The 20,436-nt window shown below is 40.7% G+C and overlaps 1 protein-coding gene across 1 annotated transcript in view; it reads right to left on the bottom strand.

The window, feature by feature from the left end:
• Positions 1 to 20,436, bottom strand: part of ELOVL7 (ELOVL fatty acid elongase 7) — a 79,486-nt gene that overhangs the window by 26,979 nt on the left and 32,071 nt on the right. Inside the window, exon 2 of the mRNA XM_046671581.1 lies at positions 4,399 to 4,496. Within this exon, the coding sequence (XP_046527537.1) occupies positions 4,399 to 4,462 (64 nt within the window). The 5' untranslated portion in view covers positions 4,463 to 4,496. The remainder of the gene's footprint in view (positions 1 to 4,398; positions 4,497 to 20,436) is intronic.

The raw sequence follows: 20,436 nt of genomic DNA, 5'->3' as shown, positions 1-20,436 counted from the left end.
CCTTCCTTTTAGCTTTTTGGGGAGTTTGGATTTCAGCGTTAGCTGCCTTATCTCCTTGCTCAGTGCTGTGCAATAATAAAATTCCTACTTTCTTCCACGACAGCTGGTGTCAGAGATTGGCTTGCTGTGCAACGGCTGAGCAAACTCACTTCAGGTTCGATATCACATATTTAAAAAAAAGCTGCCTGACCACAATGAACAGTCAGAGCTGAGATCCAGGGGTTCGGTGTGCTTCTTTCACCTCCCTTCAGGGCCTCAGCATCCCTCACCAGGTGCTCTGCAGTGGTCTTTCATGTGTTTTCCCTGCCTCCTGATCCAATCTGCTACATCCTGTCTTCCACACAACAGCGAAACTCACTTTCTAAAGGTACAGGTCTGCTCAGATTCTTCCTCTGCTGAAATCAGCTATCTCTACTGACCAAATAAAACTCGAAGTCTTCAATACAATGTTCGTGACTCTGACAACTGTTCATTTTTCCTTCCTTCTCTCAGCAACAGTTACACCTTTCTGAACAGAGAGCCCATTTCCATGTGAGGTAGTGGCATCCCCATGATGAGAAATCTACAATTCAGAAATGGATGGTAACTTGATAGGGAGATTGTAGAGGGGACTGCTTGGCAATATTTAAAGTTAATTTGGACTCAGTCTGTGATTCCACAAACTACAAAAGGTTCAGGGGTGAGGTGAGCCCTGTTTTCCCCAGAGACAAAAGGCTGATGATGCACCTTCTATTTTGGTCATCAGAGTTGGGTTTAAGTGTCATGAGTAGAGCCGAGATGAAAGCAGAGGATGGGAAGGAAAGGTGTCTGAGAGTCCATACCCCAGTGATTATCAAAGTTCTGACATTATTAGCCTGATAAATCTTCTCTAAGAGTGTTCCAGAGAGAAAGTACAGGCGAAGCACAAGTGCCACATATATAGAACATTAAGGAGCTTTTCCATCAACTCCTTGTAAGAGAGTGTTCTCTTTGGAAGTAGCATGTACTAGCTCAAAGAGCTCTCTCTGAAATTCCAATTACCAATAAGATGAAGAAGCTATAAGGAAAAGCCAAGGTGTACCTCTAGCACCCTGTGTAGTACTAAAGGTTCAAAATGGCAGCAGTCTTACAGACTCCATCTTCTTGCAAAAAGATCACAACTAAGTCTGAAAAGTTATTATTACTATCCAAACACAAGGAAAGGTGCTTTTTAAACATTAAAAATGTTTTCATTTCTCTATAGCCCAAAATGCTACTATAGCATTATTTCAAAATTTGACATTTCATATCTAAGAATCATAATAAATCCTCTTATAGCTTAAGTATTAATTAAACCATTTTTAAATTCTCTAGGTGTGGAATTTTCCACATGAAACAACTAGGCATGACCACCACTTCTCTGGCAATCAGAAAACCAACGAATATCACTAAGTTTCCTGAAGGCTACTCAGGATTAGAGCCAAAGCCAAGAATACACTTGAAATTCTTGGCCCTTGGTCATGGGCTCTGACCTTCCCAGGGTAAGCAAAGTAAAACTGGACCAAGACGGCCAGAAATGATTCCTAAGGGCTCTCAGAGATCAATACCACACTAAGCAGAAGCAAAACCCTCTCCTGTTACATCTGATAGTGTTCTCTTAAATCTCAACACAGAACATTTAACCCTTCAAGGTCCTGACAGGAAAAAATATGTGAAGAAACTTCTTTAAAAAGTGATATGCTTTATTAAAAGTATTTAAAAACAAAAATGCTCTATCAATCATCTGTAACCAGCACCACCACCACCATTTGTGTTGGGATACTTCCCAAATAACAGAGCACTTCCACGCATATTATCTGGCAGCTGGTAGGTATCATTCTCATCTCTGTTTTGCTAACAAAGAAACTGAGACTTGCGGACAATAAATAACTTGTTCAAGATCACATAGCTGGTCCACAGGAGAATCAGAACGTAAATCTAGGTCTTCTCGTCACACATCCCCATACCCACCCTCCTCTCTCAAGACTTCAAATTAACAAACTCAGACAGGTAGTATTCCCTGCCTCTTCCTGGCCTCTTCCTTGCACTGTTTGCAATGCTGTTTCCAGGGCTCGTCTTGTGTCTCTCTAATCACCTCCACTCCTTTGTCATTCCTTTTTCTGACCTAATATTACTCAGCTTTTCAATGTAAGTATTCCTCATAAAAAGTAGAGTTGACTCATGAATAAAAGTGGAAGTGGAATTCAGAAGTAGTTCATTTTAAAACACTTTTGACTTCCAGCACTATGCAAATACTCATCATCATCTAACTCTATTTGGCTCTTGAGTTAGGATATTGATTATCTCTTGGGTTCCTGCATTTGAGATAGTGAGCAGCAAGTGCTGGATAGCAAGGGATCTGTTCTATTTGGCTTGGTTCCCGAGTTCAAATCATGAGAGTTCAGGTAGCAAGGTACATATCTACTTTGAAAAGCAATTAAAATATTAGTATCTGAAAAAATAAAAATAAAAACCATTAGAACAGGGGCCAGCCTGGTGGCGCAGCAGTTAAGTGCGCATGTTCCACTTCAGCGGCCCAAGGTTCGCTGGTTCGGATCCAGTGCAGACATGGCACCACTTGGCAAGCCATGCTGTGGTAGGCGTCCCACATATAACATAGAGGAAGATGGGCACGGATGTTAGCTCAGCGCCAGTCTTCCTCAGCAAAAAGAGAAGGATTGGCAGCAGATATTAGCTCAGGGCTAATCTTCCTCAAAAAAAAAAAAAAAACTTTAGAACAAAACAAAAAGTATAGTATTTAAATTAAATACTGAATTTATGAGAACTACGGTAAACCTTCAGAGACGGATGACCTCTAAAGAAACCTATATGTTCTCTGCATCATTACATTAAGTTGAAAACTAAGAAGAAAATATGGAAATAGTCACTCTCCCTTATTCCCCTAGCAGAGCGCAGCTTCTCTATTTACAAGATCTCTTTTAGATCCTTGGCATTCTTCAGGGGCAAAACTGCCGGGACTTTTTTTAGTGAAATCACAGTGGTCTCTAGCAGTCTACTGAGAAAGATGGCAACCATGAAACAGTGTATCTTCGCAAAAAAATCAATGTAAATTGGAATATAATTTCAATTGTGGTAGGTGCTAAAAGATGGCACTTTTTCCTCCTGAATTTGGTGAACATGCAATTTCCTTTTTTTTTTTAGATTTTATTTTTCCGTTTTTCTCCCTAAAACCCCCCGGTACATAGTTGTGTATTTTTTTTTTATTTGTGGGTCCCTCCAGCCGTGACATGTGAGACACCGCCTCAGCATGGCCTGATGAGTGGCACCATGTCCACGCCCAAGATCCAAATCAGTGAAACCCTGGGCTGCCAAAGCAGAGTGCATGAACTTAACCACTCGGCCACAGGGGCCTGCCCCCTGCCATTTCTTGTTGATAAGGAAGAACTAATCTAAAGTTGTGATGGTGGTGGATATGCGTAAAATAATTCAAATGCGAAATACCAGAATACTAATCAGAAAACATAGGTTTTAGTCTTTTCTGCCAAGAACTAACCATGATGTTGGGAAGGCCACATCTCTGGGCCTCATTTTCTTTAACTCTAAAATGAGGTGTTAGCTTTGATGATATCTAGGTCCATCTCAGCTCTAAAATGCTCTGATTCCCTATTTAAAAAATTTTTACCTTTGTTATATTTTAAAAGTGTTGTAATAGTTATAAAAGCAACATACATTTAGTGGTTTTAAAAAATCTAGACAGACATAGATAAGTAAACAGAAATTACCCATAATCCTACCACCCAGAGATAACTGGTAACCCTCACAGAAGAAATACATGTGGTGTTTTATAACCTGCTTTCATTTTATGTATTTTAAACTTCCTGCTACAGTATTAAATGTTCTTCTAAAACATTGATTTTTTTTTTAATGGGCAAGGGGAGAAGGCAGGCATTTCAGAATTACTCAGGGGTTACCCTAGGAAACGCTCCTTGCCCCTTCTGATACACCCCTGGGGGATGCAGCTCTTCCCATCAAGAAGCACCATGGGGGGAGCCACTGTGGGCAGAAACTGTTATTTCCCTTAGGAGCATTAGGGCAGAAAACAGCCAAGGAGCACTGTGCCTCCAAAATCACTTTTAGTGGCTCCCGAGTTGGAATGCACCATCATTTATTAACCAATTCCCTTCACTAGATACTAAAGCTATTTTCACTGTTATAAACATCGCACTGGACATCTGTGTAGCTCTGTCTTTGGACATGTCTGTAATGAAACCCTTGTACTTCCTCTTCACTAACTAGTAATAAAAATCAATATTTGGGGTGTCTTTGAGGAAGTATTAAGCTGCAAAGTCTCTCATTCCGTTCCAATGAAATGCTATTAAATATGGAAATCTGACATAAAAAAGAAAGAATGAGGCTCAATTAGGAAATTTGGTTACTTACCAGCATGTTTGATCCAATTATCATAAAGACGCATGGTCCTCGACGTAAGATCACTAAAGGCCATTTTCCACAGGATTTACTGGCTCTTAAAATGGATTCTTCAGGAAAACAAAAAAGAAATGTGTTTATGATCTATAAATGCAAATAAAGCCAAGTTTATAGCAACACAATATTTAAAATGCTAAAAATTTAATAGGAATAACTGGCAAAACAATAAACTTATTGAGGGTAAATGCATTAGTGAAATACATTAAACCCTGATGCAGCTGCAAACATTTAAGATTTTTTGGCATTATCAGGACGATGCTTACTTCACTCTAAAGGCTGACATTCTATGTACAAGATACAAAAGGAGTAAATGATTTCAGGAACATACAGGAGCATCTCTTTTATGGCAACACCACACATCAGGAATGGACTGCACCTCCCATAGCAATGCTAAAACCCAGATAAAGAACATCGAGAAGATACACAAAGTTTCAAAGAAGCTCCTCTGATCCAGACTTACAGCTGATCTTCAGGTATAATAAGGTGTTCTATACTCAAGTGTTTACAATTTAAGTGGAACAGAGGTAGAAAGAGGGAGGCAAAGAAGATGTACAAGATCCAAGGAGAAGTTGCCTAGATTTTCTGAACAGGTAGACAAGAACAGTTACAAAAAGCAGTCTTCTGAAAATGATCGGTGAGGGGAAACTAGCTCCATTATAACTTAAAAGATATTCTAAATCTAGAATAATTAAAACAGTGTGCCGCTGGCACAGAAAGAGGCAAACCAAGGGGACAGAACGGAATGTCCAGAAATACACCAACTACATTTGGGAATTTAGAACTGCATTTCATAAATTCTAAGATGTACCCTTTCCTACATTTTCACATCTCCGAAATCAGCATACACCTTACAAATGGATAGTGTGTCATAAAATGAATAGTATATTGATTCCCAACTCATACGGTGGCATGATGAAAAAGCTCTGGGAATGGACAGTGGTGACAGTTGCACAATAACACAAACGTACTTAATGCCACTGAACTGTACACTTAAAAACAGTCAAAATGGTAAATTTTACCACAACAAGAAAGAAACCCTAAGGTCAGTAACAGGAAAATTCAGACTTTCTTCTAGCATTCTAAAATAAAACCATTTAAATATGTATATATTTTTCTTTAAAAAAATTTTTCTTTACTGTGGTCTGAATAGTTTGTAAAATTGTGAAATTTCAGTTGTGCATTAATATTTGTCAAACACCATATAAATGTGCCCTTGCACCCCTTGTGCCTACCCTCCCCTCCTCTTCCTCCTGGTAACCACTAAATTGTTCTCTTTGTCTGTAAGTTTGTTTATATTTCACATATGAGTGAAATCATATGGTGCTTGTCTTTCTCTGTCTGGCTTATTGCACTTAACATGATGCCTTCATGGTCCATCCATGTGGTCGCAAATGGGACGATTATGTCTTTTTTTATGGCTGAGTAGTATTCCATTGTATATGTATACCACATCTTCTTTATTCAGTCATCTGTCGTTGGGCACTTGGGTTGCTTCCACGTCTTGGCTATCGTGAATAATGCTGCAATGAACACAGGGGTGCCTAGTCTCTTTGTATTGTTGATTTCAAGCTCCTGAATTTGTTAATTTGTCTGTGTTATCTTGTAAATTGTTGAGTTTTTTAATGATAGCTATTTGAATTCTTTGTCATCTAGGTTATGGATTTCTGTTCCTTCAGGGTTGGTTTCTGAGTACTTGTCTCTTTCCTTCTGGTCTAGAGCTTTAATATACCTACTTATACGGCTTGATGGAGTAGATTTTTGCTTCCTCATGGTGCCCTTATCTGGTCACAGCTGCCATCTACCTCCACACGATGGGGATCAGGGGCTGTGTATTCTGGGCTCCTCACGAGCAGGGGCTCCCCAGCTCCAGCCACTGACTGCTTTTCTCTCTGAGCAACTGATCTATGGCAGATCTGGAGCACCGGGCAGGGGGAGGGGTACTCTCCTTCCCCAGTGCTTCCCCTAGCCTCTGCTTGTCTCTCTGTACAGAGCTCTGGGCCATTGCAGGACGGTGCACTTTCCCTTTCCCCGCCACCACTGCCAAGCTCTCTGCACAGTGCTCTGGATGATCCTGGGGCTGGAGTGCTGGCAAGGGATGGGGCACCTCCCTCACCTGCATACTTTCCCCGCCACCACTGTTATGCTCACCACACCATGCTCCGGACAATTCTGGGGCTGGAGTACCAGGTGGGGACAGGGCACCCTTTTCACCTGTGCACTTCCCATTGCCGCAGCTTGTCTCTCTCCACAGAGCTCCTGTGGATCACCTTCCACTTCCTCCAGAGGATCCAGCCCCACCATTTTCAGGCATATGGCTGTGAGTCTCCCAGACATCTTTTGTGATGTGTATATGTCCTCTGTTGGTGTATGAATGTCCTTTTGGTTGTATCTTAGAGGGGAGAGTCCAAGGGAAGAGCTCACTCTGCCACAATGCTGACGTTGCTCATATATATATATATATCTCATATATATATATCATCATATATACATCATATACCATATGTATACCATATCATATATATATATATGGTATTTGATAAAGGTGGAAACTCAAACCAGTGGGCACTGAATTACCAGCAGTTATTCAATAAATGGTGGGTACATCTGAAAAAAAAAAAGTTGGATCCAAACATGGATAAACTCCAATTAGATCAAAGATTTAAATAAGAAAACTAGTATCATGAAAGTACTAGATTACAGTAGGGAGAACACTTTTATAACTTTGAAGTTGGAAAGGACTTTCTAACTTTGATTTAAAATCTATAAGACATAAGAGAAGACTAACAAATTTGACCATAAGAAGAAGAAAGTAAAAAGCCACATAACAAACAGGAAAAGAAAAGTTCAATTCATATCATAGACTACTCTCTCTAACAAATAAAGAGTTCCAAGAAATTGTTAAAAAGATGTATAAACCAAGAAAAAATGGGAAAGTTTCACAGAATAGGATATACAAATGAATCTTCAGCATGAAAAGTTGCTTAACTTTAATCATAGTAAGAAATATACAATTTTTTTACATTAGATGGGCCAAAGTCCAAACATTTTTATCATCAGATGGGACAAAATCCCAAAATGTGTTACCTCTGTTGGCAGGACTATGGGAAACTCATATATTGCTGGTGGGAGTACAAAGTAGTATAACCCTTAGTGAGGGCAATTAGGCATTATCAGTAAAAATTGTAAATGCATATTTTTTAACCCAGCAATCCTACTTTCAGAAACTTATCCTGTAGATATACATGCACATATGCAGAATGACATATACTCAAGGTTTTCATTGAATCAGTAAGAAGAAAGCCTGGAAACAACCAAATGTCCATTAAAAGGAGTGTGGTTAATAAATGATAACACATCTAACACCATGAAATATTACGCCATTGTAAATAAGAATAAGGAAGCTCCCCATGTGTTGATATGGAAAGATATCCAAGATAAATCCTTATGTGAAAAAAGTGCAGGAAGGTACAGAATTTTAAAATGACTGCCTTTATATAGAAAAGAATGAAAGGAGTAAGAATATACATTTACATTCATTTATATTAGCATCAGCATAAAAGGAACTCTGAAAAGATATCCATGGGAAAGGGAATGGGGTACACACTGGGCTGAAGGGGTGGAAGGAAGACCTTATAATGTTTGGTTTTTGACTCATGTGACTATATTACCTATCCAAAAAGAATTAAAATATTTTAAAGGAAAAAAAATGGGATCAGTTACATCTTTGCTGGGACATTCCTATTTAAACCCCATACACAAATGCACACACACACAAAAGAGGGATTTATCTTCATTCCTCAAGGGCCCATCCCCTCCAGAGGATCTCTCCAAGTCCAGGGAGGCAGCTCAGCATGCCTCTGATCTGATACATCCAGAGTCCTCAAGCTGCATTCAGACTGCAGGTTGGCTGTGGTGATGCCAGGGTCCTGCAGAGCCAGCCCGAACTCTTGTTTTCCTGTGGATCATTTCCATAATGAAGGTGTGATGTGGGCGTAAAAGCAGGGGCTCTGGAGTCACAAAGACCTTGGTCTGAATCCCACCACTTAATAGCTGTGTGACCCTGGGCAAAATTAAAGCTCAACTTCCTGTCTGTAAAATGGCGATTCTACACCCTACCAAGGTAAAAATAAACTAACTCACAGAGTTGTTTCGAGGACCATGTGAGGTAATATATGTTTGTATAGTTTAGAGCCCAGAATCTGATAAAGAATAAACATTCAATCAAAGTCAGATATTGTCATCTGTAGAGATAAGTTGTACTAATTTAATTGGGAAACATCTTGCCAAACTCACTATCAAGTACAGCTGAATGGCAGCTTATGGAACAAACGAAGAGAAAATACTACTACTTTCATTTTAAGAGCTGGTATGTCAAGATTACACATGACTCTTCCCGTGATGTTTTCCATCTGTTCTGGCATGAGTGTTTTAGACGATGATAAAAGATACTTCCCCACTCACCTTAACCACTGATATAACAGACATCAAGCCATTATTCTCATAATTAATCGTCCAAAATAATGCTGTTTGAATTATTCAGAATCAGAGCGAAAGAGTCTAATTCTATATGGCACATGGTGGGGTTACATTCCAAAGTATTATTCTGTTTTCTGGGCAGTTCCCACCTCCTCTTTTTTCACTCATTCCACCACTTTCCTCTCCCCAGCCCTCATCACCAAAACACAAAGACTCAAAGAAACCACAGTCTAATGCATGCCAGAAATATTCTCAGGCAGCAAACAGAGCTGGTTTCTCTAATTCCAAAGACCACACAAGACTGAGATGAAGGAAGAGGAGGAAGGTAATCAGAAGAGCAATTGAAAGAGAAGGGGGACTGGAGAAGCAGGAAAGGGAGCCATTAGCCCAAGCTTTCTGGAGTGTGGACTCTCTCACTGATCCTTTGCTTGTAGATAACCTGCTATCCAACAGTCTTTAACACTTGTGGGTCCACCAGAAGAGAAGGAACGTGCATAATTATGTGGGGATGGGGCCTGAAAAGAAAACCTGATCCCTTTACCTTGTTGGTACTGAACACAAACAACTCAGAATTTCCTTACAAGCTGGGACAGTGATGGATTGGATGCCAATATTACATTGCAGGGATTGGTCTAGGAAATTGTTAACAACTGAATTTGGAGCATCCTGGGTTGTCCCTCAAATATAGTGCTACCCCTGGACTAGAGCCAGGCATCTCCCCCACCTTTACCATGATTTAACATGGACTCTTGATTACTAAACAATGGTACATAGAAGTGGGAAGAAGCTTGTTCTATGTGATGAAAGTCTAGAGACATCTTCTAGCTGATCACAGAACTGGGACCTTAATAAACAAGTTAAAATACTGAATGGCATAAAATTTCAGGACTGGAATGCCAGAAAAGTCAGGGCTGTCATATATGTGAAACAGAGACTTAAAACTCAAAAACAGTAAACAAATCACCATACCTCCACTAAGGGTGGAAGAGACAAGGGAGGTGCTATAAGGGAAGAGGAAAAAGTTCCCTGTCAGAGCTCAACTTGCCTCCAAAGGCCTCAAAAAATATGTGGCAAGATTAAAGTAAACAGGAGCTTGTTGATGGGGGACTCGCGCTGGTATTCCATTGCCCAGCACCTGCAAGTGACCCATGGATTCTGCTTCTTGTTTTTGACAGTATCACACAGTGAACAGGGCATTTGGTAAAGAAGGGACTTAATCTGCCCAGACTAGCTTCTGTAGACCTACATTAAAAATGTCAAGTTCAGGGCCAGCCCCATGGCCAAGCGGTTAAGTTCGTGCACTCTGCTTTGGTGGCCCGGGGTTTCGCCAGTTCGGATCCTTGGCGTGGACATGGCACCGCTCATCAGGCCATGCTGAGGCGGTGTCACACATAGTACAGCCAGAAGGACCTATAACTGGAATATACAACTATGTACTGCGGGGGCTTTGGGGAGAAGAAGGAAAAAAAAATGAAGAAGATTAGCAACAGTTGTTAGCTCAGGTGCTTTCTTTAAAAAAAAAAAAAGTCGGGGCTGGCCCCGTGGCCGAGTGGTTAAGTTCGCGCACTCCACTGCAGGCGGCCCAGTGTTTCGTTGGTTCGAATCCTGGGCGCGGACATGGCACTGCTCGTCAGACCACGCTGAGGCAGCGTCCCACATACCACAACTAGAAGAACCCACAACGAAGAATACACAACTATGTACCGGGGGGCTTTGGGGAGAAAAAGGAAAAAATAAAATCTTTAAAAAAAAAAAAAAAAAAAGTCAAGTTCAAATGTGAGAAGTGTGCTTGATGCCTACAGGAGAAGGCCCTTCCCAAAGGGCAGCTTACCTGGAGACTATCCACAGCCACAGAGACACTAACACCAGAACCCAGAGAATGTGCTTAAGGTATCTGATCACTTTGTCCATTTGCTCAACACTATCTCAACAGGAATCAGAAGGCAGAACTCATCTGGGAAAACTTCTTGCTAGAGTTCATTCAGATAGGGATGGGACCTTAGAGTTGCTTGTGATAGGCAGTACCTGTCAGGAATCCCGAAATCTAAAACCATGGCTAACCATTTCCAAATGTAGAGATTTACCCAAACCCTGCAAAATATGTGGGGGACACCCTCCCTGAGAGAAAGGAGAGGTAGAGTCATCATATGGCTTTCCTAGGGCATGTCAATGATCCAAGAAAAGGGCCATATGGATTTCCCTTTCTCTTTTGATGTTTGGGAGGTTCTGGGCTCCCCACTGATCTCTGCTTTGGAAATCAGACATCAGGGACAAACCTGCAAGAACAGATCTGGGTAGCCCCAGATGCTGCTCAGGGACATATAAACTCTAACGAGCCACAGGAAGGCGCCATAATAGGGATAGAGGTCTTTGGTGGAGCTGAGGACACAGGGTGAGAACAAAACAGCTGACCTTCCTGTGGAAAACCATGTCTGGCCTCATGTTGGGGTGGTGGTTTGAAACTTTACCCTTGTACAAAGAAAAGGAGGAGAGCGGGACAGGGCAAATCAACCACAGAAATAATAACTGCTCATCGGAGAACAGATAAGGAAAACTCGCCTTCAAATGCAGACGGTGTAGCAAAGGAGGAGAGTGGGGTGGAGTTGGAGAGCAAAAGGAAAAGGCAGCCAACCTTGGCTCATTAAAGGGAAGTTCAGCAGTGAGGCAGAACGGGGCGGTGGAACCTTAGCCTGTGAGGCGATGAAACAACTTCCCAGGTGACGGTACCGCACAGTCAGCCTCTCTCTGGGTTACGACTCTGGAAAACCAACGTTCAGATGGAGTCTCTGCCCCTGCCTGCTTGGGTGGGAAAAACAACTCGGAGCGAATAAATAAATTTCTCAGGGAGAATTCAAAGATTGCCAGGGAAACTTCCACCTGAACATCAATCTGTGTGTTTCCTGTGTATTCTCCTGCTGCCTCTCTTCTCACTGGAACGGGTTTCCCCCTCCCACCCCACCCTCTGTACTTAAGGCAGAAACAAAGCCTCAAAGAGGTTGTGAGCCTGAGCGCTGGACGGAAAGATGAGGCTGCTTGAGTTGGCTCCATGGCATGATCTAGTAAGACTGAGGCTGGGGGGAGGGGACCAGAAGCTTTTAAGCATATTAAAATGTGACGGATGACTACAAGTAATCATTTGTTTGTTTAAACTAGGACTTTTCAACCTCAGCAGTACTGAATTTGGGGCCAGATAATTCTTAGTTGTGGAGGCTGCCTTCAGCGCCGTAGGATGTGCAGCACCAAGCCTGGCCTCTGCCCACTAGATGCCAGGAACTCCCCCTGCCCAGCTGAGACAACCAAAAAGGTCACCAGAAACTGCCAAGTGTTCCCCGGGGTGGGGGTGGGGGCAAAGTCATCCCCCGTTGAAACTCACTGGTTTAAAGTAAACTACCAACATTTATCCATCCAAACAAGAGTGGTTTGCTTCAGAGTAATCATTTTGTAATTATACATTGACTTCAATGATGCTGTTGTTCAAAACAATTTTTGAGTTTTTCTTTCACAAATCAACATAGAGTTTTTCGGAATTTCATTTAAATGGCATTAAGGGAGAAAAATCTTTGTCTATCGTTTCTAAAAATCAAGGTCATAACTAACCATAAGTTAAGAGTGGTTTTGAAGGTACATAGACAAGCCGAGCTATATCTTGATAAGTGGGATGGGAATGGGGGCAGCGGAAGTGGGTTTCATGATAATTCACCACTAACATTTCCAACTTACGGTTTGTAAAATGAAGACAGTTCCAAAGGAAAAAAAACCCAGAAATGATTAGGGCTAAGGCAATATTAGTGGAATAAATGTATAGGAGCCTGAGATGACTGTTTTGGAGAAAACACTCATTTAGATGTGTGCATTTCAGCATATTAGTTTAAATCCTTTTTATCTTTACCACCTATTATAAACTCCAATGAAAAGAATGTGAATCTAGAACATGAAATGAACTTAGTGAAAAATTATTTCCAATGACAGATTTTCAATCTTGTTAATTACTATATACATGTGTCTGTATTCTAATACATGCACAGGCACATGCACACACACTGCAAAAGCAAAAATACATGTTCGTTACACCTACCATACAGGATCTTGCATTTCATCCTAAGGTTTCATATATATGTATAAAAACTTGAGTTTCCCCTCGGAAGGAAGAGGGCATAGACAAGAGATTTGGGAGGAAACCTCTGAGGTTTCCATGCCTCCCAAGCACAGAAGAGCACGCTTCAGGATTGGGGGAGGGGAGAGTCAGAGGGAAAGCAATTACAGTGCAGATCTCAGGGAAAGGGACAATAAGCCCTGGCAAAGGGCCAGGTAGGATTATGGCAACAGAGAGCGGAAGGGGTCAGGCTGTGTTGCCTGGGTAGAGATGGAACAGGTGGTTGGTGGGGCCTTAGGCAGCCATGGTGAGTTTCTCTTGTTCCAGGTGGTGCAAGAGCAGCAGAAAGACATCTGAGCACCCTTGACAAGCAGGGAAGTACTGCAGAAGAGCTGTAGAAAATGAAGGAGTCATGCAGATAGCAACAACACAGACCTGCAGGGACAAGTGGCCAGAGACCTGATGGGACCCTGGATGTCTCAGGATGGCAATGTAGACATAGGATGTCGAGGACTAACGGGCTCCTCCTCTCAATTAACTTGATGTTACATAAGCTTTTTCTAACTTGCTGACAGGGGGATGGAGAAGGGTGCTCATAGATTCGAGTTGAGTGAAATAGGTTCTCATCACTCTAAAGAATAAAGAAACCTTTATTGAAAATTAAAAATTAAGCTATAAAGAAATAAAATTTTGTTCTTACATTGTTTACCTTGTCAAGCGAGGTTTGAACCCATTTATCTTAGGTATGGGATCAGGTCAGTACAATTTTTCTGTCCTCGATAGCCCTTATATCAGTGGTTGCCAGACCTGGTTGATAATCAGAATCACCTGGAGAGAGATTTGGATTCGGTCAGTAAGTCTGGGAAGATTCTGATTATGAGCCAGGTTTGGGAACTTCTGAAAACTGCATAAACGATTCTCAGACATGACAATACCACAATTTAAGGAACACGCACAAAATTCATGACAAAGGATTCAGTTAAGAACGTCACCTGGAAATGTCAAGGATCTGGGTCAAGAAGGGGAGGAGGAGAAGGTGCAAACAATACTGGAAAAGAGTTCTCTGGTGATTCAGAACGACCTGTAAGAGATGTGCAATCTGGGAGCAGATCTCTGAGTCAGCACATACACCCAAGATATAAAGAAACTAACCTATTTCCAGGATGAAACACGCGTAAGGTTCTCCAGCAACCGTGAAAGAGAAGATCATTGCTACATCTTAGGTCTTAGTAAATTACAGAAAATTAAAACATAAGCTTTATCTTTTAGGCAAACAAAACTGATCAAGACAAATATCAAATAAAGATACTATATATCTAACTTTCTTTTTTTCAAATGGGAATGTTAAAGTATCAGGGAAGATGTTTTTGTCTGCAAGTAACAGAACATTCAACTCAAAATGACTTAAGTAGTAAGGAGATGAGTTATCTCATAGAAAAAGAAGTCCAAGGGTAGGGAAATTTCTTCAGAGTTGGTTAGTTTCTGTTTCGTCATTTTTGTGGAGAAAGATAGTAGTAGTCATCCCAATTACCACATTCCCATACATCTTCATCCAGTGGAAAAGGGTCTTTTCTTTGTATCTCTTTTTAGGAGCTTCAAAATCCTTCCGGATGCTCCCCAGAAGCCCCTTAATTGCCCCTTCCCAGAACTGAATCACATGCCAATATCCAAACCAAGCACTGATAAAGGATTGGGACCTCAGTGGTGTCTGGAGGATAATCAGTGTTGTATTTACCCTGAGCCCACAGCCACATGGGGAAGCACATGGCTTCAGGGAGGAAGGAGAAGCCTGAAATAAGGGGGAAGAATGGTTAGCCCACAAGGAAGAAGGGGTTAGCTTTGAGAAATAAGGTCTACTGTAATTGTGACTTGAGATTACCCTGCAGTGACATTTCAAATATGAACTAAAGCTCTGACAGCGAGCCCATCCATCTAATGCTCTCTGCTCATCCTGGTGATATGTGCTCAGTATAAACTACTCTTGATTTGTGTGTGTGTGCGTGTGTGTGTGTGTATGAGGGGAAGATTGGCCCTGAGCTAACATCTGGTGCCAATCTTCCTCTTTTTGCTTGAGGAGGATTGTCACTGAGCTAACATCTGTGCCAATCTTCCTCTATTTTATGTGGGATGCCGCCACAGCATGGCTTGACAAGTGGTGCTGGGTCCATGTCCGGGATCCAAACCTGCAAACTCCAGGCTGCTGAAGCAGAGTGTGCAAACTTAACCACTGTGCCACCGGACCAGCCCCTAATCTTGATTTTTTTTTTCTTTAAACAAAACATGACTAATAAGTTAACCATGCTTTGCAGCACTGTAAGACTTTCTAGTGACTTTTATATATCTGCTATTTAGAATTATCTTGTGCTACAGTTTCAATAATGATACACATACACCATAAATCTATAAACACAGCATAGGATTGAACTCACACTTGTAATTGTTGTTATACCACTTCCATGAACTTATGCTGTTCTGACTGGTTTTTGGCATGTCTAAATAAAATGAGTGTTTCCCATCCCCCAATAACAATGACATGGTAGTACATATTAACACCTTCTTTATATGAATAGACTCAGGACTGTCCTTCAATCAGGTTTAAGAGTTGTAATTTCCATGTCAAGCAGGAGCTCAAAACAAATATCTTTACCGTCCCCTCCATTCCTTACTATTCCATTATTTCATCTTGATTTTCACTTCTTTGCTTTCCCCTAATAGAGGGACCTATTAAAATTAGACGCCTCTGGAAAATATAACACTATATATGCATGACCCTCCCGACTAATTCAGATTGCATTTCTGTTTGGCTCACGCTCTGCAGCACAGTCATGACCCATGAGTTTGAGCAAAGCAGCAGACAATCCTTAGTTCAGATGTTCACTTAACAACCTCAACATGTTAATATGACAACTTGTTAGAAACGAAGGAATCCTAGAAACCAATGATACAAGCAACAGCCCCCACTAGGAAATAAAATTCATGTAAAACCTACAGCACAATGTTATATGTGCTATTTACTGTGCTTACTATTATTCTTGTGATAACAGAGGGCCTCCCGGGCTAAGCACAGCAACCAGTATCCTTGCCAAGTCTGTGGTCCCAATGCAGCATTCTAGAATTGGAGAGACCAGGCAAACTTAGAGAAGAGTCAGAGAACCCTAGGGTAAATAAAGGACCTGCTCAAATCACCAACAGGTGTAAAACTCAGTGCTGGGTAGGAGGGGACAGGAGGATGCCTCTAGAAAATATAACACCATATATGTAGGACCCACCAGGCTAACAGATAAGTGACCACTGGGACCAATGGGACTCATTTTTCTGTCAAAAGAAGTGATAAGTACCTCAAGGGCAGTTTAATTCCTATTTGTAATCTAAGTCCTAGTACAATGCCTTAAGAGGAACAGGTGCTCATTACATATCTGCTGAATGAACTTTAACATGTCAACTCAGAAAAACGAGGCAAGACGATAGGGCCAGACATAATGCTCCATCCCTTAGGTCTTCTCCATGTTTTTTCAAATGAATGCAATACTCCCCTGATACATTTCCTCTTTAAACAAAAAGTATTTTTTGAGCATCTGTTATTGTGCAAGAAAGTGCTGAGCAGGATACAATATTATTTATAAAATATGGTCTCTGAATTCAAACAACTTTCATTTGGCAGGAAAAATAAACACCTACACAGACATCTAAAATGCAAAGCAGAATGTGGGGGTCACACAAATAGTTCACATAGAATACCACAGCCTCTAGGAGTGAAGGTTCACACCTGGCACATGTGACCCAGAAGAAAGGCATCATGGAGGTAGAGGACATGTAAGCTGGGCCTTGAGAATGAGATTTCAATAGGCAAAAATGTGTGCACTGCAGGGGGGGAGAGGCATGCATCACAAGCAGAGGGACCTTCAAGAGAAAATTCATTCATTTTCTTATTCAACCAATATTCTTAAGCATCTGTTATACACCAAGCACTGTTTTAAGTGCCAGTGACATAGTAGAAAACAAAACAAAAACCTTGCCTTCAAGAAATTAGAGAAAAGTACCAAGTGTGTTTACAGAATATTTTTTAGTCTGTTTTGGTAATGTACAGAGTGAAAGAAGGGAACAATGAAAAAATCAAGACAGGAAAGGTAGATTCCAATGGTGGTACTTGATTGTGGAGGAACCAAAAGTCAGGCTTAAGAATTATTTTGGACTTCCTTCAGTTGACAATGAGGAGTCATTACAGGTTTCTCAACCAGGGAATGTCTTAACTCAAAATGATGCTTGGAAAGTTTAATTGGGTGATAGAGTCCAGGGCTGGGTGACTGAGGGTGTAGTTTGGAAGCAGAGAGACCAATTATGCAATTATTGCACCCTATTGGGAAGGATCCAGCATTAAGCACCTCTTCTTCTGAGATGTCATCCCTGATTGCATCAGTCAGGATTAGGTGCCCCACTAAGGTGGTCTCATCATGATTTGTCTCATCTATAATAGTACTTGTTGCACAGTATCGCAAATGCCTGTTTATTAATTCTTATCTTTCCACTCATTAAGAGGGAACAGACTGAGCCTCATTATCTTTGTGTTCCCAGTGCCTAGACTACTGTCTGACATGTGGCAGAAAATATTTGTGGCATAGGTGAATAATCAAGTGTTATGGGTTGAATTGTGTCCCCTTAAAATTGATATATTGAAGTTCTAAGCCCTAGTACCTCAGAATATGACATTATTTGGGGTAAGGGTCTATACAGAGGTAATCAAGATAAAATGAAGTCATTAGGGTGGGCCCTAATCCAATATGACTGGCGTCCTTAGAAAATGGGGAATTTGGAGACAGACATGCATATAAGAATGTAGCATGAACATGAAGATGACCATCTATAAGCCAAGGAGAAAGGCCTGGAACAGATCCTTCTCTCACACCTTCAGAAGGAAAGAGCCCTGCCAACCCCTTAATTTTGAGCTTCTAGCCTCCATAACTGTGAGACAATATATTTCTACTGTTTAAACCATTTTTATTGTTTAAAACAGTTTGTGGTACTTTGTTACAGGAACACTAGCAAACTAATACAAGTGAAAATGTTTAGCCACCTTTGAGAAACAACCAGAATCAGAGCTCAGGATTAAGGTCATCGTTAGCTATAAATAAAGAGAGGTGTGATAACAGGGGAGCAGAATAAATTTCTGTGATAAATAATAGAGAAGGAAACATGGCAAAGGGTAGCATCGCAGGGAGCACCCACATTTAGGACACAAAAAGAGAAGCCAGGGACAAACATAAAGAAGCAACAGTCAGAAAGCTGCAGAAGAAAGCCGCCTGGTAGAATCTTCCTCCAAATACTGGAGAAGGTAAAATAAACGGTCAAAGAAATGCCCTCATAATCTCACAGAAGCAAACAAATAAGGAAGGGCCACATACAGATGTTGTAAATGTCACAAAGTCGAGGCCCAGGAAAGGCTCTGGAGCAGAGTGGCATTCACAACATGGCAAAGCTCCCAACCCAATATGGCCTCTTCCTCACTGTACTGGTGACAGAAAAAGCCTGAGAACTCCCACAAGTACCCCCAAATATGAAGAGAAGCAAACAGACTAATAATCCTAATCTTTTCCTTCTCCAGCTGGGGAATGGAATAACAGGACAGACTCTGATGACAGAGGCTCCACACTTAACTGGTGAACAGACAAAGATGCCTTAAAGACATCCAGGAGAATGGGATTCACCTGTGAGATGGAGTGACTCTCAGTACGGATATTTAACAACACTTTAAAAGCAAGCATGCAACTCAAGTACAACCTACCTAGACTGAATACTTCTTTCCTTCACCTTCCATGTCCTCAGGCTACAGAAAAAATGGGTATAACCTGAAATTCTCAGCCCTCAAACTGTAGCTCAGTGAAAAAAAAAAAAACCTGGGCTCAAAAATACTGTGGAGGGCTGGCCCCGTGGCTGAGTGGTTAAGTTCGCGCGCTCCGCTGCAGGCGGCCCAGTGTTTCCTTGGTTCGAATCCTGCGCACGGACATGGCACTGCTCATCAGACCATGCTGAGGCAGCGTCCCACATGCCACAACTAGAAGAACCCACAACGAAGAATACACAACTATGTACTGGGGGGCTTTGGGGAGAGAAAGGAAAAAATAAAAAAATCTTAAAAAAAAAAAAATACTGTGGAAAAGGGCCGAAAAGGCACCCATATTATATATTATATCAGGGAAAACAGTTTGACCAGAGGTGCCCAAGTATTCGTAAAATGAAAAAATGACCAGAAAACTTCACAAATAGATTTTTTTTTTTTAAAGTAAAACAAGACTATATAGCAGACAAAGAACTCAACTGACGGGGAAAAAAAATGTAACTACAGTAAAAAAAGGAAATTCTTCACAAGTGCTTTGAGTCTAAAACATGTATTTATAAAACGATAAAACAAAAGAATGAAATGAAACTGGGGAATGAGAACCAAAGAAACAAACTGAGGACCAAGGTATCATTATAGCACTAACAAAAAAATGAGAAAGAGCCAGAAATAAAATAGTCATAGCTGAACAATGAATTGTTGATATGGAAGGAAGTTTGAAATAATCAAATAAAAATGACAAAAGTTAAAACAATTGAGAAAAGCTACTAGAGTGGGCAAAGATGATTCAATAAAAGGATAATTGGTATTTCTAAAGTATAGAATTCAATTGAAGAAAAAGCAGTAATATTCAAATAAAAGAAAATTTCCTACTGACTTCACAGATAGACTGAGAATACTAGACTGTGAGAAAATTTAATGTATAACCATCAATATCAAGACAAATTCTGGTTAAACTGATGAACTGAAAAAATACAAAAAAATTTGTGCATGTATGGAGAAAAAGGAAATTAAAGAAGATCTAAATAAATGGAAAGTTATACTATGTTCATGGATTGGAAGACTCGGTATTGTTAAGACATCAATTCTCCTCAAATTGATCAACACAATCCCAATCAAAATCACAAACACTTAGTATATAACCCAACAATCTCACTCCTTGGGTATTAACCCAAGAATAATGAATACTTACATTCACACAAAAACCTGTATATAAATGTTTATAGTGATTTTTTTCATAATCACCACAAACTGGAAACAACCCAAATGACACTTAACTAATAAATGGATAAACAAACTGTGGTATATCCATTCAATGAAATGCTACTCCGTAATAAAAAGAAAAGGACTATTAATTCTCACAACAACATGGGTGAATCTAAATGTGTTTATGTTAAGTGAAATAAGCCAGACTCAAAAGACTACATGTGTCTGATTCCATTTATGACACTCTGAATTAAGCAAAACTATAAAGATAGAGAATAGAGAAGTGTTCGCCAGGAGTTAGAGGTTGGAGGAGGGGCTGATTACAAAGCTTAGCACAAAGAAATTTTTGGAGGTGATGGAAATGTCTGTATGGTGGTGGTTG

The sequence above is a fragment of the Equus quagga genome, chromosome 9, assembly GCF_021613505.1.
Source record: "Equus quagga isolate Etosha38 chromosome 9, UCLA_HA_Equagga_1.0, whole genome shotgun sequence".
In the NCBI taxonomy this organism is placed as follows: Eukaryota; Metazoa; Chordata; class Mammalia; order Perissodactyla; family Equidae; genus Equus; species Equus quagga.
The sequence above is the reverse complement of the archived record's forward strand: the minus strand, read 5'-3'. Positions and strand labels throughout refer to the sequence as shown.